Source organism: Rhodnius prolixus, unplaced genomic scaffold, assembly GCF_049639745.1.
Source record: "Rhodnius prolixus isolate KJV_2025 unplaced genomic scaffold, Rpr scaffold_4, whole genome shotgun sequence".
Lineage (NCBI taxonomy): Eukaryota > Metazoa > Arthropoda > Insecta > Hemiptera > Reduviidae > Rhodnius > Rhodnius prolixus.
In genome coordinates, this window is record NW_027411614.1 from 26,276,105 (window position 1) to 26,301,926 (window position 25,822).

The 25,822-nt window shown below is 37.8% G+C and overlaps 1 protein-coding gene across 3 annotated transcripts in view; it reads left to right on the forward strand.

The window, feature by feature from the left end:
- Nucleotides 1–25,822, forward strand: part of LOC141456190 (chaoptin-like) — a 532,556-nt gene that overhangs the window by 396,436 nt on the left and 110,298 nt on the right. For 2 of the 3 annotated variants that reach the window (XM_074131931.1, XM_074131932.1), the window contains exons 7-8: nucleotides 7,726–7,877; nucleotides 7,987–8,363. In XM_074131931.1, the coding sequence (XP_073988032.1) occupies nucleotides 7,726–7,877; nucleotides 7,987–8,363 (529 nt within the window). The remainder of the gene's footprint in view (nucleotides 1–7,725; nucleotides 7,878–7,986; nucleotides 8,364–25,822) is intronic. The other variant, XM_074131933.1, reaches the window with a different exon arrangement.

Sequence of the window (25,822 nt, forward strand, 5' to 3'; positions counted from 1 at the left end):
TTATACGTATATATAGGTTTATACTAATATATCGGCAAACCTATGTCGGAATTTCGACATTTCGCACTGGTTTTTGAACTAATCTTAAGAAGTAAAGCCACAGTATGTTCTAGCGAATTCGAATTTGACATTAAAAATCATTTTATACGGTGAACCAATGCCGATATTGGGACTTTTTTCACTATTTTTGAACTTTTACTATAAGATAAGATAAGATAAGATATTAGTTGGGACGGGACCTATACCCCAAGGCACCGCAGCCACAGAAGACTTATTGTGCCAATCCCTTCTTAGTTCTAGTAGGCGAACCCTCCCCTCCTAAAGAGGTCAAGGACTTTCCCTACTAGTTGTTTTTGCGCTACTATCTCCTTCGGCCTCAACGTTCCAAAGGTTTCATAGCGCAAACTTTCGATTGCAACGCAATCGAACAACAGGTGAGAGGCCGTTTCCTCCTCTTCCTGACATAATCTGCACAACGGCTCCGAGCTGATAAGCCCCACCTTGCGCAGATGCTTCTTGAACCTACCGTGCCCCGTGAATAGGCCTGTAATCAGAGTAATCTGATTTCTGCCCAAACACAGGGTCTCTTTGGATCTTTGCTTACACAGCCAAGGCATCAAGGTCTTGCTGTGTTTAACCCCAGGACACATCACCCAGTTCTTTTCGTGCTCCCTCCAGATCCAATCTCTGAGAGCCGCGCGAACCGAACCCCTGGTGATCCCCAGGACAGGCTCTGGACCGATGAAAGGAGTGTTAGCCCCATTCCTGGCCAGATAATCAGCTTTTTCATTCCCTTCAATACCCACATGACCCGGCACCCATTCCAACCGAACTTTGTTGTGCCGCGCCAGTAGTTCCAGGGCCTTCCTGCATTCCCAGACCAGGGAAGAGGTGATTCTGAAGGATACGAGAGCCTTCAGTGCAGCCTGGCTGTCCGAAAAGATGCGAATCTCCCTATTTCTAGGTTCCATCCGCAGGTTTTCCTCAGCGCATATTTTAATAGCAAAAACCTCGGCCTGGAAGACTGTGGCGTATCTCCCAAGAGATCTCTCAATGAGTACCTCGGGTTTAACCCCATACACTCCAGACCCAGTCCCACAGTCCATCTTGGAGCCATCGGTAAACCAAATGCCTCCCTTCCGGTACTGATCCGTCCAGTTTACCCTCCATTCAGTCCTCGGTTTAATACACACCTGAAAAGGAGTCTCGAAACTGTATTTAGGACAGATACTGTCCCCTGCCATGTCAATAACCGGCCCAGGGTCAACCTTATCTGAAATAATCATATGGCCAATGCAGGAACTTATACGCCTCCATTGCCCATTGCTCGCCATTCTGTACGCACTGGCCCTTGCCTCCGCCTGAATAACATATTGAAGCGGAGCCAACCCCAGAAGTACTTCCAGCGCCGCAGTAGGGGTGCTACTAAAGGCCCCCGTGATCATCAGACAGGCCAGTCTCTGCACCCTTGCTAGAGCCTTAATTGCCGTCTGTTGTTCAGTCTTCCTCCACCACACCACTGAACCGTAGGTGATGATAGGTATGACTGTACGTGTATAGAGCCAGTGGGTCATCTTTGGGCTAAGACCCCATGTCTTCCCACAGGTTCTAGTTATTCCACAAAGGGCCTGTTTAGCCCTTAATGTAACTCTCTCAATCTGCGCCTTTCAAGTGAGTCTGGTATCCAGGACAATGCCCAAATACTTGACCTCACCCGACACATCCAGAGTTTTACCAAAAAATCGAAGGTTTTTGTAGCTCTCCTTGTCCCTTCTCCTTGTAAAGGGAACCAGAGTAGTTTTAGAAGGGTTCACTGAAAGCTCTACCCTTCTACACCAATTTTCTATAACCTTGAGAGCTTCCTGCATGAGTTCAGCCACGATTGTCTCATGTCTACCCCTGACCACCACAGAAATATCATCTGCATAGCCAAGGACCGAGAACCCACGAAGGTCTAGCACCTCAAGTAACTCATCTACGACCATACACCAAAGGAGCGGGGATAGAACCCCCCCCTGAGGGCACCCCCTAACTGTCGTTAACTCCAGCGATTCCCCAAAAAGGGTCGCTGTGATTCTCCTTGACGATAGCATGTTACAGATCCATCTTGAAACAGTGGACTCTACGCCATGTCTATCCATCGCCAAGGCAATTGAACTGTAGGTAGTGTTACTGAAGGCACCCTCAATATCCAGAAACACGCCCACAGCTGTTTCCTTGCAAAATACCGAAGCCTCCAACTCCTTAACCAGACAATGGAGGGCTGTCTCGCAAGATTTGCCTGTTTGGTAGGCATGCTGATTGGCATGCAGAGGCCGTTGCTTTAAAGCCACCTCCTTAATATACATATCAATCAGTTTTTCTAGCACCTTCAACATGAACGATGTTAGACTAATTGGTCTAAATTCCTTCGCCTGGGTATGAGTTCTCTTCCCAGGCTTTGGAATAAAGATAATTTTTACAGGCCTCCATGCCCTAGGGACATGGTTGAGTGCCAAGCATGCCCTCATTATCCTGCATAAAATAGGAGTAATTAAATCTTTCCCCTGCTGCAAAAGGGCAGGGAAAATGCCATCAGGACCCGGGGATTTATAGGGCTTAAAATAATTTACAGCCCAGACCACCTTATTGTAGGTAATGCAGTATTTAGCCACGGCCCAGGTTTCCCTGGTCCCCCGACACCTATCGGGTCCCAGAGTATCCTCACCATGCTGTCCTGACTCAATTACCTTCGAATCGGGAAAATGAGTTCTCATGAGACACTCCAATGTGTCTCTCCCCGATTTGGTAAAAATCCCTTCCTCGTTCCTGATGGTACCCAGGGCACCCCCTGGACTTTTTGATATTATGCGATGGAGCCTAGCCCCCTCCGAGGTCATCTCTACCTCTTCACAGAGCTTCCTCCAAGCATCTCTTTTAGCCTTTCTAATGGCTATGTTGTAAGAAGTTAGGGCCTCACGGTACTCCTTCCATGTACCCCTTCTTTTAGCTACATTGAACAGTTTCCTAACTTTACTGCGGAGCTCCTTCAGCTGGTTATTCCACCAGCCTACTTTCCTGTTAGATGTTATCACTGTCTCCGCACAATTCTCCCAGTAGGCCTCCTTGATGACGCCCTGAAGTCTCTCAGCAGCTTCATCAATGTCCATCCGGGTCCTAAAGTTATTGTTGACTGTACCAATGTTTGCGCTGAGATCCCGTCTAAACGAGTCCCAGTCTGTTCTCCTAGGGTTTCTGTAAGTAACCACCTCCTTACAGTCAAACCCAATGTCGAACCTAATGTACATGTGATCCGAAAGTGAGGGGACCCCCGACACATGCCAGTTCCTAACAAGGGTCGATACAAAATTAACTTTTACTATAAAAGAAGGACAATACTGTCTGTAACAACCAGTCCTGTTCTAGTAATTGGTGATTTATATTAAAAAGTACATTCTTCGTTGAACCTAGACCGGTATTCCGAATTTTTCTACTGTTTTTTGATCTTACATTACAAAAAATTACACGATGAACCTTATTGTTTTGATTTTGCTCCACCAGAGGACCTGCCTGCAGTTTGATGATCAATATTTGTCAACCGGGAACCCAGTTTACAAAATAGATTTTACATTTTTTTTAATATACTTTTTTAGAAAAAAAGATCGGAGTTTCATTACACTTTGTTGGCATTATAAATATTGTCTTCCAAAACTTAATTTTAAATCACTATTCCAGAAAGTCGATTGAGGGTATTTCTTATAGATATCATCAATAAATATAGGTCATCAACTTTAATTTGATTAATTTTTCTAACAATTTCCTTTTAAGATAAGATTTACTTTTAAGCGTCTAGAAGTAGGTTCCACCAAAAGTGTAAAGTATTTCGATTTAAAGTTGTTTTATAAAGTAATTAATCTATTGTTAGCAATAATATGCATTGTTTTTTTAATTCGGAGGTTAATAGACAAGGTGTACACTTTAGAAGCTCGAAAATTGTGATAATAAAGATGGCTCTCACCAGTTTTTATATTTTAATTTAATAAAAATTGTACTTTGAAGTGTAAATGTGTTAGCCACAGTTCTCTTAATACTCTTATTTATCTATATTTTCAATTTGTACCACTGGGTTTTTTTTAAATTTTAATTTCCATTGTGCACAATGGTATGTTGGGTTACTTTTAACATGTTATTTGAACAATGTTTCTTTACATTATTTTGTGCTTCATAAAATATTTTGTTCCTTTCCCGTTCTTTGTGTTGATTTTTATAAAAATTGTATATTTTGCTTAACTCTTTGTAAAAATTGACTGGTCATAGCACAAATACAATATTTAAAATATAAGAATAAAGAATTAAAAGTTCTCGCCTTTTCGTTTAAGGTTATTAAGTGTTTTGTAGACGGTCGTTAGCAATCAGGTAAACGAAAATTTTATTCTAAATTCTTTGCTTTGGTCTTATTTTGGCGAAGTTATTGTGACTTATAAAGTGGCAAAATTACTGCTAAAAGCCTCTGCCTTATAAAATTAAGTTATCACATTAATTCTAGAGGAAATTCTTAGCATATGCTCAAATTTTCCAACTTTAGCGTTAAACTTCAAGCATTTATACGCCACCACTGGGCTACGACAGGCGAAGGAGTTCATCAGAGGCTATTCGCCGAGGCTGACCGCAGAATTAATCCGTCAAGGCCGTGGGGCTATAAGGATAATTGTAGGCCTATTAACGGGCCACTGCAGGCTCAGAAAGCACATGCATCGCATGGGCCTGGCAGATGATAGCCTTTGTAGGTTCTGTAAGGAAGAGGAAGAAACGGCACTGCACGTGTTTTGTCAGTGTGAGGGGCTCGTATGACTAAGGATGTTACTTCTCGGGGAGGAAAAACCAAGGCCTGAGAGCTTTACCCAGGAGCCACTCTCCAGAATTAAGAGTCTGATTAAACGGACGGGTCTGGAGGGTGAGCTCTAAAGCCGGGGAGCCACAATAGATCCATTGGGGTCGCGGTGGCGCAGGCCTTGAGGCCACCCTAATTTAATCTAAGCATTTATACAGAATTAATCAATATACAACATTTTGAGGTTATCAAACAATTCCCACCCTAACATTAAATATCAAAGGTAAACCCCTTTTCGCGTCGAACTCACTTTCCAAGGTACCCTAAAGCCTAAAACATATTCTATAATCTTTATAAACTCCCAAACTTCATCATCTTATATCTCCTTCAAAAATACAGCTAGAAAGCTGGAATTGTGCTGAACTGTAAAGGTAGATTAGTGCTATAATCGCTTACATTTTCGCAGAGATTACACCAATAGGCCAGGAGATACAGCAATTAGAAATATGAAGGTAACATAAAGCTCCCAAACTTCATCATCTCATACAGGATGACCAAAGTTATATGCTCCACCCACTTTTTTTTTTTTAACGGCGGGAAATTTCGAAAAAATAAAAAACACGTATTTAATCATTTTTAGTCTAGTTTATTTTCAGTGATTGACCCATTTTTTTAAACCCTTGTATCTCGAGATACAGCATCCAACTTTTGTTTTTCAAATGGAACGTTATATTTTTTGTTGCATATTTTTGTAGTATTTGATCTCCTAAAAACAACAACAAAAATTTTTTTGAAATCGGTTAGGTTTTTAAAAGTTATGGGTATTTAAAAAAAAAAAAAAAGGAAAAACAAATTTCAGTTAACTGTCAAAATTACGTTATTTTTTTTAAAGAATCTATTCAAACTGGGCACAACCAACGGATAGGCAAGCCAAAACTCTGGACTCCCACGCTTTGCTTGTTGCAGCACTTATGGTGGCGAAGTCAAGATCTAGGCAGGCTAGAAGTATTCGACGTTCAGGTTGCTTTTTCTACAAACGTATAGGTGGAGTTATAGGAAATCAACTAATCGGCCCATACTTCTACAGAGAGAACATAACTGGTGAAAAGTATCTAACTTTTTTTTAAGAGACATTTTGCCAGTTCTGCTTGAAGATGTTCATCTACAACGTCGGCTAGATATGTATTTTCAACAAGATGGTTGCCCGGCACATAATGCGAGAATGGTTCGAGGTTACCTGGACAGAAATTTCCATGAAAAGTGCTTAGGGACTCATTGTCCCATCCAATGGCCACCTCGATCTCCGGACTTGACCCAAGTGGACTATATTTTGTGGGGATACCTAAAAAATAAAGTGTAAAGTATCCTTAATCCCGTGGCTTCAGTCGATGATCTGAAACGTCGAATTACTCTAGCCTGCCTAGATCTTGACTTCGCTACCATAAGTGCTGCTACAAGCAAAGCGTGGGAGTCCAGAGTTTTGGCTTGCCTATCCGTTGGTTGTGCCCAGTTTGAACAGATTCTTTAAAAAAAATAACGTAATTTTGACAGTAAACTGAAATTTGTTTTTCATATTTTAAATTACCATAACTTTTGAAAAACCTAACCGATTTCAAAAAAAATTTGTTTGTTGTTTTTAGGAGCTCAAATACTACAAAAATATGCAACAAAAAATATAACGTTCCATTTGAAAAACAAAAGTTGGATGCTATATCTCGAGATACAAGGGTTTAAAAAAATGGGTCAATCACTGAAAATAAACTAGACTAAAAATGATTAAATACGTGTTTTTTATTTTTTCGAAATTTCCCGCCGTTAAAAAAAAAAAAGTGGGTGGAGCATATAACTTTGGTCACCCTGTATATCTCCTTCAAAAATACAGCCAGAAAGCTGGAATTGTGCTGAACTGTAAAGGTAGATTAGTGCTATAATCGCTTACATTTTCGCAGAGATTACACCAATAGGCCAGGAGATACAGCAATTAGAAATATGAAGGTAACATAAAGCTCCCAAACTTCATCATCTTATATCTCCTTCAAAAATACAGCTAGAAAGCTGGAATTGTGCTCAATTGTAAAGGTAAATGAGTACTATAATTGTCTAAATTTTCGCAGATATTAAATCAATAGGACATCATGTACAGCAATTCGAAATATGAAGGAAATGCAAAGTTTGCAACCTTTTTTTGTTTTAAGTTGGCTCATCGTGTGCTAATTTCAGATTGCCAATATTCTTCCTCTCCTCCATGAACGTCCTGGAGAACTGAGTGAGTGTTTTCAATACCTTGTGGTGGTCGATCTCAAGCGTGTAGAACTATTTTCTCGTAGATTAGTAAACTTTGTTATTAACAGAAAAGTAAAACAAAAAACTGTAGATAGAGAGTTTTTCTAAGGATTTGTAAAAAAACACTCCTTTAGTAAAATAGAATAGCGTTCCAACGATAAGAAAAATCACTACATCATTCTTTAGAAATAAGTCCCTAAATTATTTATAAATTCATTTGTTGTAATAAATGAAAAGCTTTTTTGTGTGCCGAACGGAATTAATTATGAATAGAATTTGGCAAAATTTGTGGAACACTGTACTTACTTGTTTAAAACTCTTGATAAGAGTTTTTATCGTGTTTAGTTAAAGAACTTACTTTTTCTTTTTTTGAGGTTTTGAGGAAGGAGTTGGAATTTTATTGTTTTAATAATTCATTAGCCTAAATGAGTTTCCGACCTTTAATCAAATATTATTTCGTTAAAACTGCCTGGTAGGGCAGTAGTACAAGGGTTGATCGACAAAAAACCGCATGAAAAGACTTAATGTTGAATAACGCCCAACTTTAGCAATCTTTTTTTCTTTTTCTGTACATCCTGGTTAATATTAAAATGATTTTATATTTTTAATGAAATTGTTTTTTTTTTTTTCAGGTGCTCACCAAATCAAGTTTCCGTGGCTTAGACAGACTGGAATTTCTAGACATCACTTCTTTAGACAAACTGGAAAGATTTGATTTAGACGCACTATCTGGCCTGTATTCATTGAGAAGTCTAAAAGTGCAGACATGGCCACATATTTTTAGGTAAGTATTTAAACACTTGATTTCATTAAACTAACATATATTTATTTTACTTAAAAATTTTCTTCAACAATTAGAAATTTAAGGTTTATCATTTTTAATGCAAAAACAGGTATTATTACAGTGGCGGAGTTGGTATGGCAGTGTCGCGAGCACCGTCCATCCGCCGACTGAGTATAACCGTCTCAGAGCCTACATTAAACAGACTAGGACCTCTTGGCACGAAATTACGCCACCTTGAGATTACTGGACCATCCTTGAGGTGGCTAGATCCTGCCGCTCTGAGAGGTATTGGTCCTTCTCCCGAACTTACACTACAAATCAGGGGTACATCGTTAGAAGAATTACCCTTGGGATTCCTTTCAACGTTAGGCCGAGTTACTCATCTTTCATTGGATTTAAGGAACAACCGACTGGTATCTCTAAGCCCTGACAGCTTCTATTACAATCTCACATCTTGGGAAGATACTGGTACTAAATTAATTTCAGGTAAGCGTCTTTTATTTTTAAGTTGCTGGTGTGTTGAATGCTGTTTTTATGATCTTAAGTTACTGTCTTTTTTTTATACTTCATTTGTTACTATTTTTATTTCTTTATTCACTTCTTTTATACGTTGATAATTTCTACAAAACAATATGTGATATATCACAGTTTTTGTGATATTATTTACAAATACGTTTGAGAGGGACAACATTAAACAATATCAACTCTAAAATTTTAAAATTTGATGAACTAGTGCAACAATAGGTCTTGCGGCATCTGGCCGTTTTGGCGGCGTGGAGAACTACGGGATGAGGCCATCTATTGGTCTAGAGGAATGGATTGAAGGAGGAGAGACAAATGAAATTTAGTGTAACAGAATACTACGATTTCATTGTGTAGATTAGATTAGATTAGATGGTAGATGGGACGGGACGTACGCCCCACGGCACCGCAGCCACAGAAGACTTATTGTGCCAGCCCCTTCTTAGTTCTAGTAGGCGAACCCTCCCCTCCTAAAGAGGTTGTGGACTTTCCCTACTAGTTCTTTTTGCGCCACTATCTCCTTCGGCCTCAGCGTTCCAAAGGTTTCATAGCGCAAACGCTCGATTGCAACGCGATCGAACAACAGGTGAGAGGCCGTTTCCTTCTCTTCCTGGCATAATCTGCACAACGGTTCCGAGTTGATAAGACCCACCTTGCGCAGATGTTTCTTGAACCTACCGTGCCCCGTGAATAGGACTGTAATCAGAGTAATCTGATTTCTGCCCAAACACAGGGTCTCTTTGGTTCTTTGCTTACACTGCCAAGGCATCATAGTCTTGTTGTGTTTAACCCCAGGACAAATCACCCAGTTCTTTTCGTGTTCCCTCCAGATCCAATCTCTGAGAGCCGTAAGAACCGAACCCCTGGTGAGCCCCAGGACAGGCTCCGTACCGATGAAAGGAGTGTTAGATCCATTCCTGGCCAGATGATCAGCTTTTTCATTCCCTTCAATACCCACATGACCCGGCTCCCATTCCAACCGAACTTTGTTGTGCCGCGCCAGTAGTTCTAGGGCCTTCCTGCATTCCCAAACCAGAGAAGAGGTTATTCTGAACGATACAAGAGCCTTCAGTGCTGCCTGGCTGTCCGAAAAGATACGAATCTCCCTATTTCTAGGTTCCATCCGCAGGTTTTCCTCAGCACATTTGTGTAGAGTAAGGCTGGTTATGTAGTAAGAGGATTGGGAAATTTTGGATTGTAAGGATTGGATTCTTTGAAATTCATTCGCTTGATTGATCTCAAGAGATTTAAGCCCTGCATTCCAAATTGGTCGTGAAATTGTTTTATAATATCATTTCTTCATTAGTCAGTCAGTGACTTACTTTTAGGTCCATCCAAGCTAGTACCGTTAACAGTTTTTCTTTCATTGCTGTATGATGATTCCACGTCAGTCTTTCGTCCAAGTACATATTCCAAATATCTGATGGAGTTAGCAACCGAGATGGGAATATTGTTTTAATGTAGAGGACGAAAAGTACCACTGCGAATTGTGTACGTTTCGTTGGTTCGTTTGTTTTCGTTAATTTTGAATAATAATCATTTCAATTTAACCATGTTTAGTTTGGTAAACCGGAAACTCTTCGGATGCCAGCTCAAGTTTCACCCATCTTCTTTTCTTTCAAAATTCCAACCAAACTAGAATTGCGTCTAGTTTCATTCAACTTTCTATCAGTATATTATTCTCATTTTATTGCTTTACAACTATTACTTATTATACTTTAATGCTTTACGTACTTTTACTAAATTGTAAACTATGGATAATTTTAGTCTCTGAGAAAACTTCTATTATCGATATTCTTATTTTTTCGCAGATAATTAATTACTGAAAGATATTTGCATTGATTATTTGAAATAAAATCGTATAATAGTAGAATTAGAGACAATCTACCTCAAAAAAGTAACCTTCCCTAGTAGAAGTAAACTAGAACAGTAATTATACAGTTAGTATTAAATGTGAAAGCTGTACTGTTGTTTCTGCTAATGTATTTAATCGAGTGGAATTGTTCAATTGTTGTAACCAGACATTTTCGGCGCACAGTTGTCCCTTAGCTTATTTACAGTTGAAATACTTCTTTTAATTTAATAATTCTAGTTTAATTTCTGGCCATTTCGATTGATCATATTACTTAATTTTCTAAATTAATTCTAGTGTTGAAATACTTTTAATCTTAGTTCAAACGCTGCGGGAGTAGGTTTTTTTTTATGTATTTTCTAATAAAACAAAAACAAAAACCACATTTCACTTAACATTATTTCCAAAATTTTACTCACAACTTGGTTACAACATATATTTGACTCAGTTTTTTTTTTTTTTTTTTTAATATTTTATTGAAATTTGCGACTGCACGGTTGGTGCAACATGCAAATGTGATATAATATAATGTCGTGAATGAAGATAGGAGAAGGCACCTACGACACCCCATTAACGTGAATAGATGCACTATACTGCTCTTATGAGGAAAGTAGATCGCGGGGCTATCTTCTCTTCAATCTCCTTGGAGGATTACCTGGTAATGTGGAAGAAGATAAGTGTTCAATTGAAGGATTAGGATGAGCTGCTGTAATGGAATGAAATTTTAAGAAACAAGTTTTAGTAAGGTCGTTAATGAAAGGGATTTTGAGGTCATTATGAATGGTGAGGTTAGAAATATAGAATGGAGCGTTAAGTAGTTTTTGGTTGTAAAGTCTGAATGCGTATAGAATTGGAACGTTTAGTCGATCCCCATACTTCTTCGATGCCGTATGATCAAATAGGTCGCGGTAAAAACAGGTATAAGAGACTTTTGATACGTAGGTTGACTTTAGATCGTTTGTCAAGTAGTGTGCCGAGAAGTTTTGTAGGATAGGGTTAGTTTCTTGTCTTTTCAGTCTTGAATGGGGATTCCACGTCAACCGTTTGTCTAGTTGCTGTCCAAGGTATCGTACTTTGTCCACAGTTGGTATAGGAGTTTGGTTCAAGATGATGGGAAGTAGGATTTTTCGTCTTAGAGTAAATACTATATATTTTGATTTCGTAACGTTAGTTATGACTCATATAGTTATGTTTAATAAATAATAATATAATGTTGATAGTAACACATACTAAAAAATAAGTACAGTAAGCATGTAATCAAAAAAAGATTGAACTTTATAGTTCGATTTCGCCTTACCAGAGGATCTGATTATGACCCAGCAATCAACATTCCAAAACCAGAAATCTCCATTTTCTGAAGAGACTTTTTTGTGATTTTCTCAAAAAAGGAAGCTGCCATGATTATCATTATTTTTCACAAATTCTGCTCTCGGTGGATTATAACTTTTACAAGGAAAATACTTTCTAGGGACATTTTATTAAGTAAAAGTGGCCAGAGGGCAGAAGTTGAGGAGGCTTATTCTCTATAGTAACATTGAAGTATAATTCATTGTCATGTGTGTTAGTTACTTCTAAAAAGTGTTAAATGTGTTGTTGATTATCTGGATTTGAAGAAAATTCCACAAATGAACGCATTTTTTTCCTTTTTATGATTTCTTTAACTTTGTAAATGCGTTACATAGATCTTTGGTACATTCATTTAAATTGGAAAACTTGTTCAGGGCAGTTCTAAAGACGGTAAGGTGTGATTCCCTCAGGTTATTTTTGGTGTAATGATCATTTTACTTAGATGTTCATAGGAATCAAGTTTCCAGATCCATTGTGAATTGTTACCAGTGGAAAAAGAGATCACTTTAGATTTTTTGGGAAGGGGACTGCTTGGTAGAGCAGTTGTATTTATGAGTCACCTAAGTAATTTTTGCTGCTTTTTTAAAATAATAAAACAAACAATGCAATTAACTGTTGCATGTTAGTGGAAGAGAATAGGCACAAATGATTTGTAAAACCTCTCGGTGTTGACAAAAATAAAGTGAATTAGTGTAAATCCATTTATGCGTGAATTCTGCGTTGGTAAAACTGAATCCTGAGCAGTATTTAAAAAGCATTCTGCAGAGAATTTCACTCTACCTAGATAATAAAGTCAAGGGAATGGTTTTTTTTCCAGAAATTGTTCAACCAAATCCAAACAAACGACGCATAAAGAATAGATATCACAGCATCACCATGTAAAAAACTTTGAATTAATACTTGGTGACGAAAAATGGATGTATTTCAATCATTCTAATCTTGCTTTACTCTTGATGAAGAGTAATGGAGCGGCTGGAGAGGTTACACGCAGTCAGCATTACTTTAAAAAAAAAAAGATTAAAGTTAAAATAATTAGATTCTCTGCGGACATCGAGTGTCAACAACCATAATTTCTTCTCTGGAGCTGTGTAATTAAATAGTATGATTAAGGAATGTTCAATTCAATTTTATTTATTTAGTATAGGGGTAGTCCCCATACAAAGGAGCATGGTGGGGATGGTGTTACAGATCAATAACATAGAATTATAAGGAAACTAAAGATTAATAATTACAAATACAGATTAAATAAATGAATAAAATTATGCAAACCAAAGTTATATAAAACCATTCATACTTGTATTGAAAGAAAATATCTTAATTTCAAAATGCATGTTACATATTTATACAGAACATGAGCCAAATTTTTCAATATTGTAAAGTTTTTCTTGTCCTTTTACTAAGAAAGAACTTTACTTACACAACTAATGCCTGCCACTAGTTAATTTAAATATGTGGGTTTGATTAAATAATAAAACTCGCTAAAGTTGTAAGTAATAACCTGATTTATTAACAAATTAACGTTACTCACATTAACATTTACAAGGAACTAACGCTATTCATTACAGCTACCATTTACAACAGTCACAAACAGTTTACTGTTACTTACTCACTACGTAACGCCACAAAACTGTTCCACGACTGACCACTGGTCCGCACTGCCCCGAATTGCGCTAGACTCAACCGCATTAACAAAGCTCTACTCACTAACTGACTAACTGCCCGATTAGCTAACTTTGAAGCACTCCGCAACACTGACTCTCTCAAACTATCACTTCCAAAGTGTCTCTCCAAAACTAACTTTCCAAGACTAACTCAAAATTCACTCGAAAACTCTTGACTAAAAACTCTAAAACTGCAAAACTGACTTCTCCAGCTGTGTCTGCCTCCTTTTAACTGCGACTATGCCACTCCGTCTGCTCACGCCCACCGGCCGCTCACTGGCTGAGGAAAACACATGCTGCCACCACCCCAACTGGGGCCGTCCTCCTCCAACCTTCTGTCACACTCCAACTCCTCCTGTCTTGCTCCCACCTGCCGCTCATTGGCTGGAAATCACATTCGGCCACCACCTCAGCTGGGGCCGCCCTCCTCCAACACTATGTCTCATTCCTACCTGTCAATCACTGGCTGGGAAAACACATACTGCCACCACCCCAACTGCGGCCTCTCTCTTAGCTGGCTTTTACACAGGGGTGGACCGTTACAGGCTACGGTCACTAAACTCCTTGAACAATCTATCCCTTTCCTTTCCAGTTCAGGTAGAGACCGGCCCTTTTGTCTACACAGTGGTGGCCTGGCCTGTTACCGACTTTGGTCGCTCGACCCCTAGAACAATCTGGGCCTTTCTTCTCGCCCAGGTCAACTTCGTTACAATATGTTCCCTTACATTATCAGAGAAGTAATTACTCTCTAAGAGGTTTGTAGAATGGGCATTCAACAAGAATATGTACCAGGTCCTCTTTCTTTTGTAACCCACATAACCCACAATCCAATTGAGGATCTATTTTGCTCATTAATCGATCATAGGTTAACTATATTAAGTACTTTCCACTTGTCCTAAGTTGGAATAATAATTTGCTATAATTAAGGAATGTTTAGTGGTCCCTTTAAATTATATAATAGCGTGCAGATGACGCTAGAATCATAGCTCTCTCACTTTGAAGCAAGAATTAAAAAATTCGATGGCAACGAGAGCTTAGCGTGTACTTAAGTTGTCAATATGAACATCATTTGTCATTGAGGATAAATTGCGATCGTTTCCAACTTCAAAAAATTGAGTTCATTGGGAGAAACAGCCAAACAAACAGCTACAAGGATAGAAAACAAGATCGTATCTCTGATCAACAATTATTTGTTTTTAAAACTTCTTCGCTTAAAATTATTACTGCTTGCAACATTGGCAAGGTAAATAACTACTTAATTTTTATTTATTTCTTACAGGAGATTTAAGGAATTATTTGTTCACATTTTCTAGTTTTGTTACCTAACTTCCAATAGTTTTGTTTTTGAGGAATACCAGCTTCCCGGAGATGAGGTTTCTTATGTAACTAATAGACAAAAAGGTGCGCAAATGCTCTTACTACTTTATGGGAAAACGTTAATTTAGCAAATTTTCACATTCAATTGGCAGATTTTGGAAGTAACCTATAAACATCAGATATATTTTTAAAACAGAAGCTTGAGCTGCATTTTGAGATATTATGGTATTCTGTACGCTCAATGATGCGGACCCAGGTCTAAACACTTTTTTTTTTTCTATTCACAGGCCTCAAATCATTTTTGGGAGCCCGGTGGTAACTCACTTAAGATAATTTGACGTGAGCGCAGTGTTCATGCAGTTTGTGTAGTGGTAATAGAAATAATACTATAATAATAATTATTTTTTAACTCCCTTTATTTAATTTATTACTGCCTATGGGCAACAAGTAAATCGGATTACAATATATAAATAAAAATGGCTGGAAAGATTTGAATGAGGGCCATCCAACGATAAACATCATGAGTCGACTAACACAAGATGCCGTTGAAGTGAATTCGAAGGATGCCCTTTTCTATCATGCAATCCGGTGATCACGAGGCCATCGACGCTTCAGTCTTCGGCGAGGATTCAAGGGAAGAGTAGTTTGGGATGGATTGTTTATGAGCGGATTGAAGTGTTGGGAAAGTTTCGAATGAAATTTGGTGTAACGGGATTTAGGCTAGGTCAAGGACAAATAGGTTTTTAGGTCAGTGTGGATAGTGTGATTGCTTACATAGAAAGGAGCGTTAAGGATGGTGCGTAGGATTTTCGATTGAAGGGATTGAATGCGATTGAGATTGGAACGCTTTGCAGTACTGTACAGTTTAAGTCCGTACGTCCAGATTGGGGCTAGTAGAGCTGTGTAGTTTCTTTTTGTTGGTAAGAGACAATTTGGAGCGTTTGTCGAGGAGTCTTTTGATCATACGGTAACGTTAGTAAAGTTCCTGACGCTTGAGTCGGGTATGGGGGTTCTACGTGAGATTATAATTATTTAATTTAATTAATTAGCCAAAAAATTCAAAAAAAAATTAATAAATACTCCAACATACGCACATCAATGATTTTGTTCATTTTATTTATTTATTTTTATTTTTAATTAAAAATCGTTCATTCTCGATTAAATTGATGGTTACTTTACTTTATGTAGTAGTCAAGCATTAAAAATACGTAATAATTAATCTGAATTTATATTAAATAATTTAGTTTTCTTCAATTACACTCTCAATCTAGGTATTCTTCCCTCAATTTTATATATTTGTAATATAAGATAAATAAGATATGCATATTTTTAGGCCTACTAATTATTAAAGTATTTTACTATAAGTAAAATTAGAGGGACTACATTTAAATTATAACAGAAAATCAATAATTATTGTTGAATAATTTACTTGTTATTAACTGTGTGTTATTCCTGCTCTCGAATACTTCGGTAAGACGAATTCAAGACTGAAATATTGTTTTAAATTCATGATTCAAATTTAAACAGTAGCCGACTCTAACATTGTCTTTTTCTACTCTAACGTGCATGTATATGTGACTACTCAGAATAAAGGGCATAATAAAGATCAATCAGAAGAATAATTTGGAATAGAGTTAAAATAAAGTACCTATTTAATTATGAAGATATAATATACATTTTATCATATTATAACAAAAAAAATATTACGAATGAAGTGGCCAGCATAAGGGTCTTGACATCTAATAAATTCTAAAAAATATGAGTGAAAAGCAACGCAGTAAAATTAATTAAATGATATCAATGGAGTATTAATGAAATTTTGGATACTTGCTGATTTGTGAACCTTTTGTAATTATTGTTATTATTTTGTAAGAAATATTAATTAATGCAAGAAACAGAAATGGTAATTATAATCAGGTTTTTGATTGGGTTTACATCTAAGTGGTTAAAAGCAGTGATTATTAGGCCAAGAGCATGTAGTGGTCTGACACCGCCTGAACCTAACTGTTGAGGTATCGTAGTGGTATCGGTTGTGGCTGTGAATAGGTCCTTCTAGCTCACTGTAATTGTCTCCTTGCTAATTGCTTTCCTTGCCACAGCCGACACACTGTCTGCCCTGTTAGAATTCAGCGAACGGTCTTCTAGTAGTATACCGCTGCTCTTTCAATTGGCCGCCCTCTTGTCGCTCACTACTTGTCTTCAACAGCTCCACAACATCGTGAAAATTGCCACTGACAACTGACATGCGGTTACCCACTCAAACGGTACAACATTCTACATTAAAGAACAAATTAGTAAGCTAATCGCTAAATGTCCTTTAACATTCACAAGCTAAATTTCATTACTGGTATAAATCTATTATTGAAATTTGGTTTAAACAATTGATTTTGTTGATTGACAATTTTTGTTTCTTGAAAGCGGCGTGATATTTAAGTAAGACTATTGGTGTTCTTCATTACGATCGATAGTCTCATGCTACAAAATATTATACGTATATTACATTAAATAATGGACAAAATCGACCACTAAGAGCTGGATTGAATCGATAACTAGTGCCTTTCAAGTACTAATCTTAGGACTTGCCTTGGTTGCAAATCTGAGATATGAAACACTGCTGCCAACTAATGCTCAAAACCTGTGCTATGATGAAATAGATTCCTAAATACGAGGGTCGTTTGAAAAGTCCGTGCAAAGTCAGAGAGATAGCACTACTGGCGCGTATCGAGGTTATGTTTAGTTAGTAGCATCTCTTGGAAGAACACACACCAAGTTTCAGCCAGATCGGTCTATTTCTTTGTGTTTGGCATTCGTTTGAATCGAGGAAGTCGAGTGATTTTCAAAAAATGGACGAAAAAGAATTTCGTGTGTTGATTAAACACTACTTTATGAAAGGCAAAACGCCTGAGGAGACTAAAGAGAAGCTTGATAAACATTATGGTGACTCTGCACCTTCGATTAGAACAGTTTATAAGTGGTTTCAAAATTTTCGGAGTGGCCATATGGACACAAGTGACGCTGAACGTTCTGGACGCCCTGTTGAGGTTACTACTTCAGAAATCATTGATAAAATCCATGATATGGCGATGGATGACAGAAGAGTGAAGGTGCGTGAGATTGCTAGTGCTGTGGGCATCTCGAATGAACGGGTACATAATATTTTGCATCAACATTTGGACATGACAAAGCTATCCGCAAGATGGGTGCCGCGATTGCTTACGCTTGACCAAAAACGAAATCGTGTGAAGTGTTGCAAGGACGGTTTGCAGCTGTTCCAGAAGAATCCGCAGGACTTTAAGCGTCGTTTCGTCACTGTGGATGAAACATGGATACATCACTACACTCCTGAGACCAAAGAACAATCTAAACAATGGGTTACCAAGGGGGAATCTGCGCCAAAAAAGGCGAAGACCGTTCCTTCGGCCGGAAAGATTATGGCGACTGTCTTTTGGGATTCGCAAGGAATAATCCTCATCGACTATCTGGAAAAGGGTAAAACTATTACAGGTGCATATTATTCATCGTTATTGGACCGTTTGAAAACCGAGCTGCAAGAAAAACGCCAACGATTGGCCCACAAAAAAGTCCTTTTCCATCACGACAACGCACCAGCTCACACCTCAGCAGTTGTGGTCGCAAAATTAATGGAAATAGGGTTCCAACTCGTTTCACATCCCCCCTATTCTCCAGACTTGGCTCCCTCGGACTACTATTTGTTCCCCAATATGAAGAAATGGCTGGCGGGAAAAAGATTTTATTCAAACGAGGAGGTGATTGCAGAAACGAATGGCTATTTTTCAGACTTGGACAAATCCTATTATTCGGAAGGGATCAACAAACTAGAGCAGCGTTGGACGAAGTGTATAAGCCTAAAAGGAGACTATGTTGAAAAATAAAAAAGGTTTACCCCAAAAAATTAAGTAGTTTTTATTTTTGCACGGACTTTTCAAAAGACCCTCGTACTTCTCACATTGCAAATAATTACAACTAATTTTAGTTAAAGAATTCATTACACGTCTACTTGGAGGTGGCTAAAGTGGTCGATATCGGCCCTCCTCCGATAGTCGGTGGACAATGTGTATTAGAAAAATAAAAAACGAAAATCTTTACCCAAACCACATGTCCGTGTACCATCCTCTGCGCAAATAAAACATTCCATCCAGCTCATGTGCAATAATACAGCGCTGCTTCACCTGACCTTGATTCCTTCAATGGTTCTGGAGTAACTACTTGACCTCATCATCTCGAAAATATTAACCATAGAATCTCAAAAAAAAACTCCATTATATTTTAGGATTTTTAAATTCTGAGATAAATATAATTCATAAAATGCTTATTACTGGAAAAAACTATTTATAAAATAAATAATTTTGATAAATACAATTTAATAATTTATTAAGTATATCTTTGTGAAATACAAGAGGTGAGCAGCATCCTACGCGTCTGTAGGTTGCAGGCCACTGCAGTTGAGATTAAGAGTTTGAAATGTTAAAAAGAAATTTGGCAGAGAACCTCTACTTCTTGCTAATTAATGCTATCTTGATTTTTTTTTTTTTACTTTTATTTAGATTTTTACCACTGCACAGAAATAAATGCAACAAGCAAAACAGATGGTCGATAGTAGAGTGTGCTGATAGGCTAGGCCAACAAGCACACATTGACATGTCTGACATGAACGACGGCCATCCAGTGATAGCAGTCGTAATATGCCATAATAGCAGGAGAATCACGACTGTCACACTAGATAGCCGACGCTACATTCGCAGATGATCGCGAGGCCACCGACGCCTCAACCGTCGTGGAGGATTAGTTGGGAGGGTGGAGGTTGAGAGGGCTTGGACTAAAGGATTCATGTGAGAGGATAGTTGGGAATGGAATTTTATGTAACGGGATTTGGCGAGGACAGAGACGAATTAAAAGGAAGTATAATATAAATTAATGCATATTTTTTCAACTACCAAATTAGGTGTCATAGACGAAGACAATTAGCTAACATTCTTCATGACAAAGTTCTCATATTAGGTATTAATTAAAATCTAAGTCCTAGATCGGGAATCGAATCCAGTTCCACAATATACAGGGTGAACCTGTGTGAAGTATGTTACATCTCAAGAGGACTTCAAAGTCGTATTGGCCAACTTCATATTTTTCACTGTTCTTGAGTGACGTCACTTTTTTTCTAAAATCATTACTTGTTAGCAATAAAAATGTTATTACTCTGAAAGTTTTAGTCCAAATTCGATTCTGATGACACGGTTAAAAAGACAGACAATTTTCTAAAAATTGACACCATTTCAAAGCGTAAGTTATTCTCCAAACAGCCTCAATCTTCCTCCGAATACTGGAAAAATAAAATTAAGAAAATTTAAGAAAATTTATTAGGCCCTTATGTATGTAAAATTTATTAGAACTACGTTTATTGTACCCTATTAGAAACTAAGCAAATTAACCTTCGATTATAAAAACAGCACTTGTTTGAAATATTTCCTAACATTTTCTCAAATATTTCAGAGAGAAGTAAATGTTTAAAGGACAATTTGTAACCTTTAACTTCCTTATTTTAAAAGACAATCTACTTAAAAATTGACTACCGGTCCATCTAAAAGAGTTTTCAATGAATTAAACAACTTGATAACTAACACTGTTGAGTGCTCGTGAACACGTTTTCTTGCAAATCAAACGTAATTTCTCATACGAAGATAAAAGGAATCCTGGAAAATGATATACCGTTTGAAAGCCCATTAAACAAGGAAACTTTTATAAAAAGTGCCAGCACCTAGATCTGATAATCATCACATAAGGGCCTAATGAGTTTTCTTAAAAATTTCGACTACTTTTATTTTCCCAGTATTCGGAGCAAGATTGAGGCTGTTTAACCATCAAGAAGTTACTGTTCTGAAGTAGAAATTGCTGGGATGTTATGATTTATGTTTGAAAGAAACAGTGAAGGAATATGTACCAAAAAAAAAAAAAAAAATGGTATATAGCCAGCAATGGCAGACAGTTGAGGATGAGGAGGGAGTAATGATATAAAAGAGGAGATATTGGTGGAAAGCAGTGGTGAGTTGAGGTCAGAAAAGGACTGGAAAATACATCTTTGTCAAAGGAAGTCCCTGTTGAATAGCTAGTTGGTAGAAGGGTACACGAAGTGGGCAGAACGAAAAGGGAAGTAGTTAGGTAAGAGAGAGTACATCACCGTGGACCACTGGATAGCCGGCTGGTCCCTAGGGAAGGTCCTGCCTCATGCTTCTAAAACAGTTCTAACACTCGCACACTCCAGAGCAGTCCATGTATGACCATGGCTCAAGAGGAGAAGATGGACCAACTTCACTCTTGCAGTTATCTCATTGCAGCCAGTTTCTCAGGGTAGTTTAATTTTTCACTAACTTGTCAAGAAAGCATTACAAACCTGTACTATTTCTTTATCTTATTAACTTGAACAATTTGCCACCATTTTTCTTGCTCCTAAAGTCTAATTTATTTTCTCTGAATGATAGTAATTAGTACTATTTCTCTACAGTGGAGTTGCTATTTTAGAGGTTGCATTTTAAGATTTTGTCAAAATTGGTTTTGTAAAGGATGCTTGTTGCTGCAGTTGAGTAGCTTGATCCTCCGATTATATAATCGTGGAATAAAAAGGAAGGAAATTATGCAACGTCTGTGGCGGAATGTTAGATACTACTAAAGTAATGGTGACTTCCGGTTACTTTTGGAAAACGAGAGAGGATAAGATGGTGCTTCTGTGCTGCCGAGATTGTCGGACGAGGAATAACTAATTGTAAGGTCGTGATTTTCTCGGACAGCCAGGCGGCTCTGCGAGCTGTCGGTTCAAACCAGGCTAATTCAAGGCTAGTATGGGACTATCTGGGTGCCCTGAAGGAAATTAGTGACCAAAATAAGGTCTTTCTAGTGTGAGTGCCTGGTCATTCAGGACACAACGGAAACGAAGTGACAGATTTATTGGCCAGGGAAGGCTCTGCGGGACACTTCGTTGGCCCGAAGCCTTATTTTGGGGTCTCCAAGGGACTTAAGACTGCGACCATTAAACTATGAGTGCAGACTAGGTCTCAGGAGTGGTGGCTTGCCACCACAGGGCAGAGTCAGGCGAAGGAGTTCATAACAGGCTATTCACCAAGGCTTACTGCAGAATTAATCCATCAAGACCGTGGGGCTATATTGTAGGCCTATTAAGCGGCCACTGCAGGCTCAGAAAACACAGGCATCGCATGGACCTAGCAGATGATAGCCTTTGTAGGTTCTGTCAGGAAAAGGAGGAAACGGCACTGCACGTGTTGTGTCAGAGTGAGGGACTTGTCTGGCTAAGGATGTTACTCCTTGGGGAGGAAAAAGCAAGGCCTTTGAGCTATACCCAGGAGCCGCTTTCCAGAATTAAGAGTCTGATTAAAAGGACAGGTCTGGAGGGTGAGCTTTAGAGTGAGGAGAGCCACAATAGATCCAAAGGGGTCGCAGTGGCGTAGGCCTTAAGGGCCGGCCTAATAGAAGCTTATCTTAAGATGGTGCTTTTTGAGGATCGACAGAAACAGTTGTACCGAGTGATGTAAATAGATAAGTGATTGTGCTATCTCATTGATCCATTGTCTTATCGTGATGTGATTGGGTGGAATAAATCTATGCAGATTATTATTAGTATTAACGTTGGTATATAGGGTAGCATTTAGGTTTGTTAGATAGGAGTAGAATGAGTCAGAAATTAAGTAATTTAATGGTTCAATTGCAGCTGATTTTCAAACAGTAGGTTTCATTTTGTTTTCGAATCATTTCTTCGTATTGTCTAGCATCCATTATTCTGCCCAACCTTCGGTAATTCCAGTCTTCAACTATAATTTGTAAGTACACATTCACTCTCTATTAATAACATTTTTGGAAAAAAAGAAACTACAAGTATATCTCAAAACTGTTTTACTTGAGAAACCAAGGCGCCACGGTAGCCGAGCGGGTTAAGAGGCGAGACCTGCAAAGCTAATATGCATTGTGGTACTGGGTTCGATTCCCGGTCTTGGCCTTGGATTTTATTTAATGGTTAAATGAGAAATAGTAAAGTACGTTTGCTATTCGCCTCCGTCCACGACACCTAGTAAATGGTAGTTGGACGTTAAGCCCCGCCTGAAAAATTAGGCGATTATTTTACTTTACTTTTTTACTTGAGAAACCATCTATAACCACGCATTGCATGGTCGGCAGAATATTGTGGGAACATCAATTTCTTCAAAATGGTTGCATGCCAGCAAAGGAAAGAATTTTTGAATATGTTAATTTCGGATTATATAATTATTCAAATATTTATTCACCTAGTTGGTATTTGGTAGGTTAAAGATAATGTACACTGAAGCACAGTTTTTGAATAACAAGGAAGATTCTTTAAAGTAAACAGAAAATATGGCGGAGCATATGGAGGGATAAAGGAATTCTTCTACGAAGGAGATATCGAATTGAAAAGAGTGCTGAACTATTCGAATACATATATGTCCGAGAAAGACCGAAATTGGAGAATGTTAATTCGGGGACGTCAGTACAAATAAAGCAAATGCAAAATTACGCAACATTCACAGAAAAGTACTAGGTTTCTTGATATATATGTTACCGTGGAAGGCCAAAATTGGAGAATGTCAAGATTCACTTGGTGAATATTGAGATTCAAATAGTCGCTTGGTGAAAGACCGAATATTTGGTTTGTTGCAATAAATAGGATTTTATAACGTCAATTACATTTTTTTTTTTTTTTTTACTTTATTAGTACATTTACAACTGCAACAAATGTTGCAACAAGTAAATTTGATGAAACTGGTTAAGTTCTCATGAATGTCATGTAAGAGCAACCACCCATTGATGGAACTCTTTCTCCGTGGATATTACACTCACATCAGTAGGTCCCTAGGCCACTTCCGCTTCAAGCGACGAGGAGGATTGTCGGGAAGGTGAGGAGAGGAGAGTTGTTGTACAAGAGGATTAGGATGGAGAGCTAGGAGGCTGTGAAAGTTGCGGTAGCGAGACTTTATTAAATCGGTGACAAAAGGAATGTGAAGGTTAGTGTGTATAGTAAGGTTAGAAATGTAGTATGGAGCATTCAGGATTTTCCGTAGGATTTTAGACTGTAGTGTCTGCAGGCGTTTGGAGTTAGAGGGTTTGGTTGAGCCCCACACTTCTGCTCCGTCCTTACTTAACAGTGTCTTTTAAAATATCAGTTTGTAATTAAAGACGAGTTTGGATATGCGGTCAAGTAGTCTAGTAAGTAGCTTGTAGCGTCTGTTCAGTCGAGTATGTGAGTTCCACGTGAGTCTCTCTCACATAATTAAGTATCGTATATTATTGGTATCATTTAGAATGTACTGTAAATTTCAAGTTCAGCAGTTTATTTGCATATGCTGTTACTTAAGTATTCTCCTATTTTAACATACATCATATGTTTTAATAATAAAGTACGTTTTAAAGAATTAAAACTGTCCGGTAGGACAGTTGTATAAGGGTTGATCATCAAAAACTGCACGAAAAAGCGTAACGTTGAAAAACACTCAACTTTGACAATTTTTTTCTCTTTTTCTATAAAAGATAAAATTCCCAAATTTTCTTTAAATTATAGGGCAATCCCTCCTTTATAACTGTAATTTTTTTGCAACAACCCAGATCTAATAGGTTTCGAGAAAAAAGTTGCCAAAAATGAGCAAAAACGGCTTTTTCAAAAAGTGTTCTTCTTCTTCTTCTTGTTCTTCTTCTTCTTCTTCTTCTTCTTCTTCTTCTTCTTCTTCTTCTTCTTCTTGTTACCTTTTTTGTAAACAACGTAGCGCCTAAACGCGTGAACCGATTTTCATGAATGAGGTGTCATTCGATTCGGAATTTTATGTAGATATGCCTTTTGGGGGTCTCGACGCTGTACATCAAATGGGAGAGGAGTTAGCCCCCTTTATGTAAGGCCCCCTCCAAAATTATTATTACTAATTACTCTGTAAATCTTGGCCCGATTTTGATAAAATTTGGTAGGATGATAGGGTTAGGGCTCCCCTACGTAACATTAAAGCGACGATCTGCTCTTACACTTGTTAAGGGGAAGTATAGCAATCGTTGCAAATTATGGACACGTGAACCGATTTGCATGAATGAAGGGTCATTCGAATCGAAATCTTGTACAGATTTGCACTTTAAGGAGGGGAGTTTGCCCCACCCAAATAAGGCCCTTTCTAAAACTATTATTACCAATATTTCTATAACGCTTAGTCCGATTTTGATAAAATTCAGCTCGAATAAGTGGTTAAAGCTCCTCTACGTTGCTGATGCTCTTGCACCTACTAAGAGGAAGTACTGCAATCATTTAAATTATCAATGAGTGAACCAATTTAAATCAATGAATTGTCGTTCGATTAAAAGATCTTTGCCTCTTTGCCTTTTAGGAAGAAGTACTGCAATCGTAGTTTATTTTTCTTACTCCTCTTAAAAGGAAGTACTGAAATCGCAGTTTAATTTTGCTATTTACGTACAAATACCTTCCTATGTTATTCAAAACGCTTTTTCAAAAAAATTGTTATTGAGGATGGTTTGGGGGAACGCAACTATAATCATTCTTTAAAAAGATCTCTCCATTGGTAGTTACGGTTCCGACTTAACACCTTGTCAGATTATAATGATAGAATTGTTTATTCCAAATTTTAAAAAAATCTGTAAAGAACATATGTAACTTTGTAAAATAAACAAAAAGGAAAATCTATCCAAAAGGTACAAAAATCTCCTTAACAAAAACTTACAGTTTAAAATGTTAAGTATAAGGGTTGATTAAACGCCAAAAGGTACACAAATCAGCGAGTACCCAACATTTCATTAATACTTCATTAATATTTAAGTAATTCTACTGCATTAATTTTCATTAATAAGTAACAAAAATATTTGAACTCAACATTCACTATCAGTTCATTGTGAATGAATCAGAAATAAGCATATTTAGCAAATATTTCGGACATACACCAAGCGAGACCATGTGAATCTCAACCAAGTGAATCTTGACATTCTCCAATTTCGGCCTTCCACGGTAACATATGTATATACGTTATGAAACCTTGCGAGAAATTATGGCATTTAACAAATGCAACCATTTCTGTGAATATTGCATAATTTTGCATTTGCTTTATTTGTATTGATGTCCCCAATTAAACTTGGCCAAGTCTAGTCAAAGTGAAGTATAATAATGTCTCTAGCTTCCTAAAAGACTTATCTTTAAATTAATCATTTATCATCGCTATATT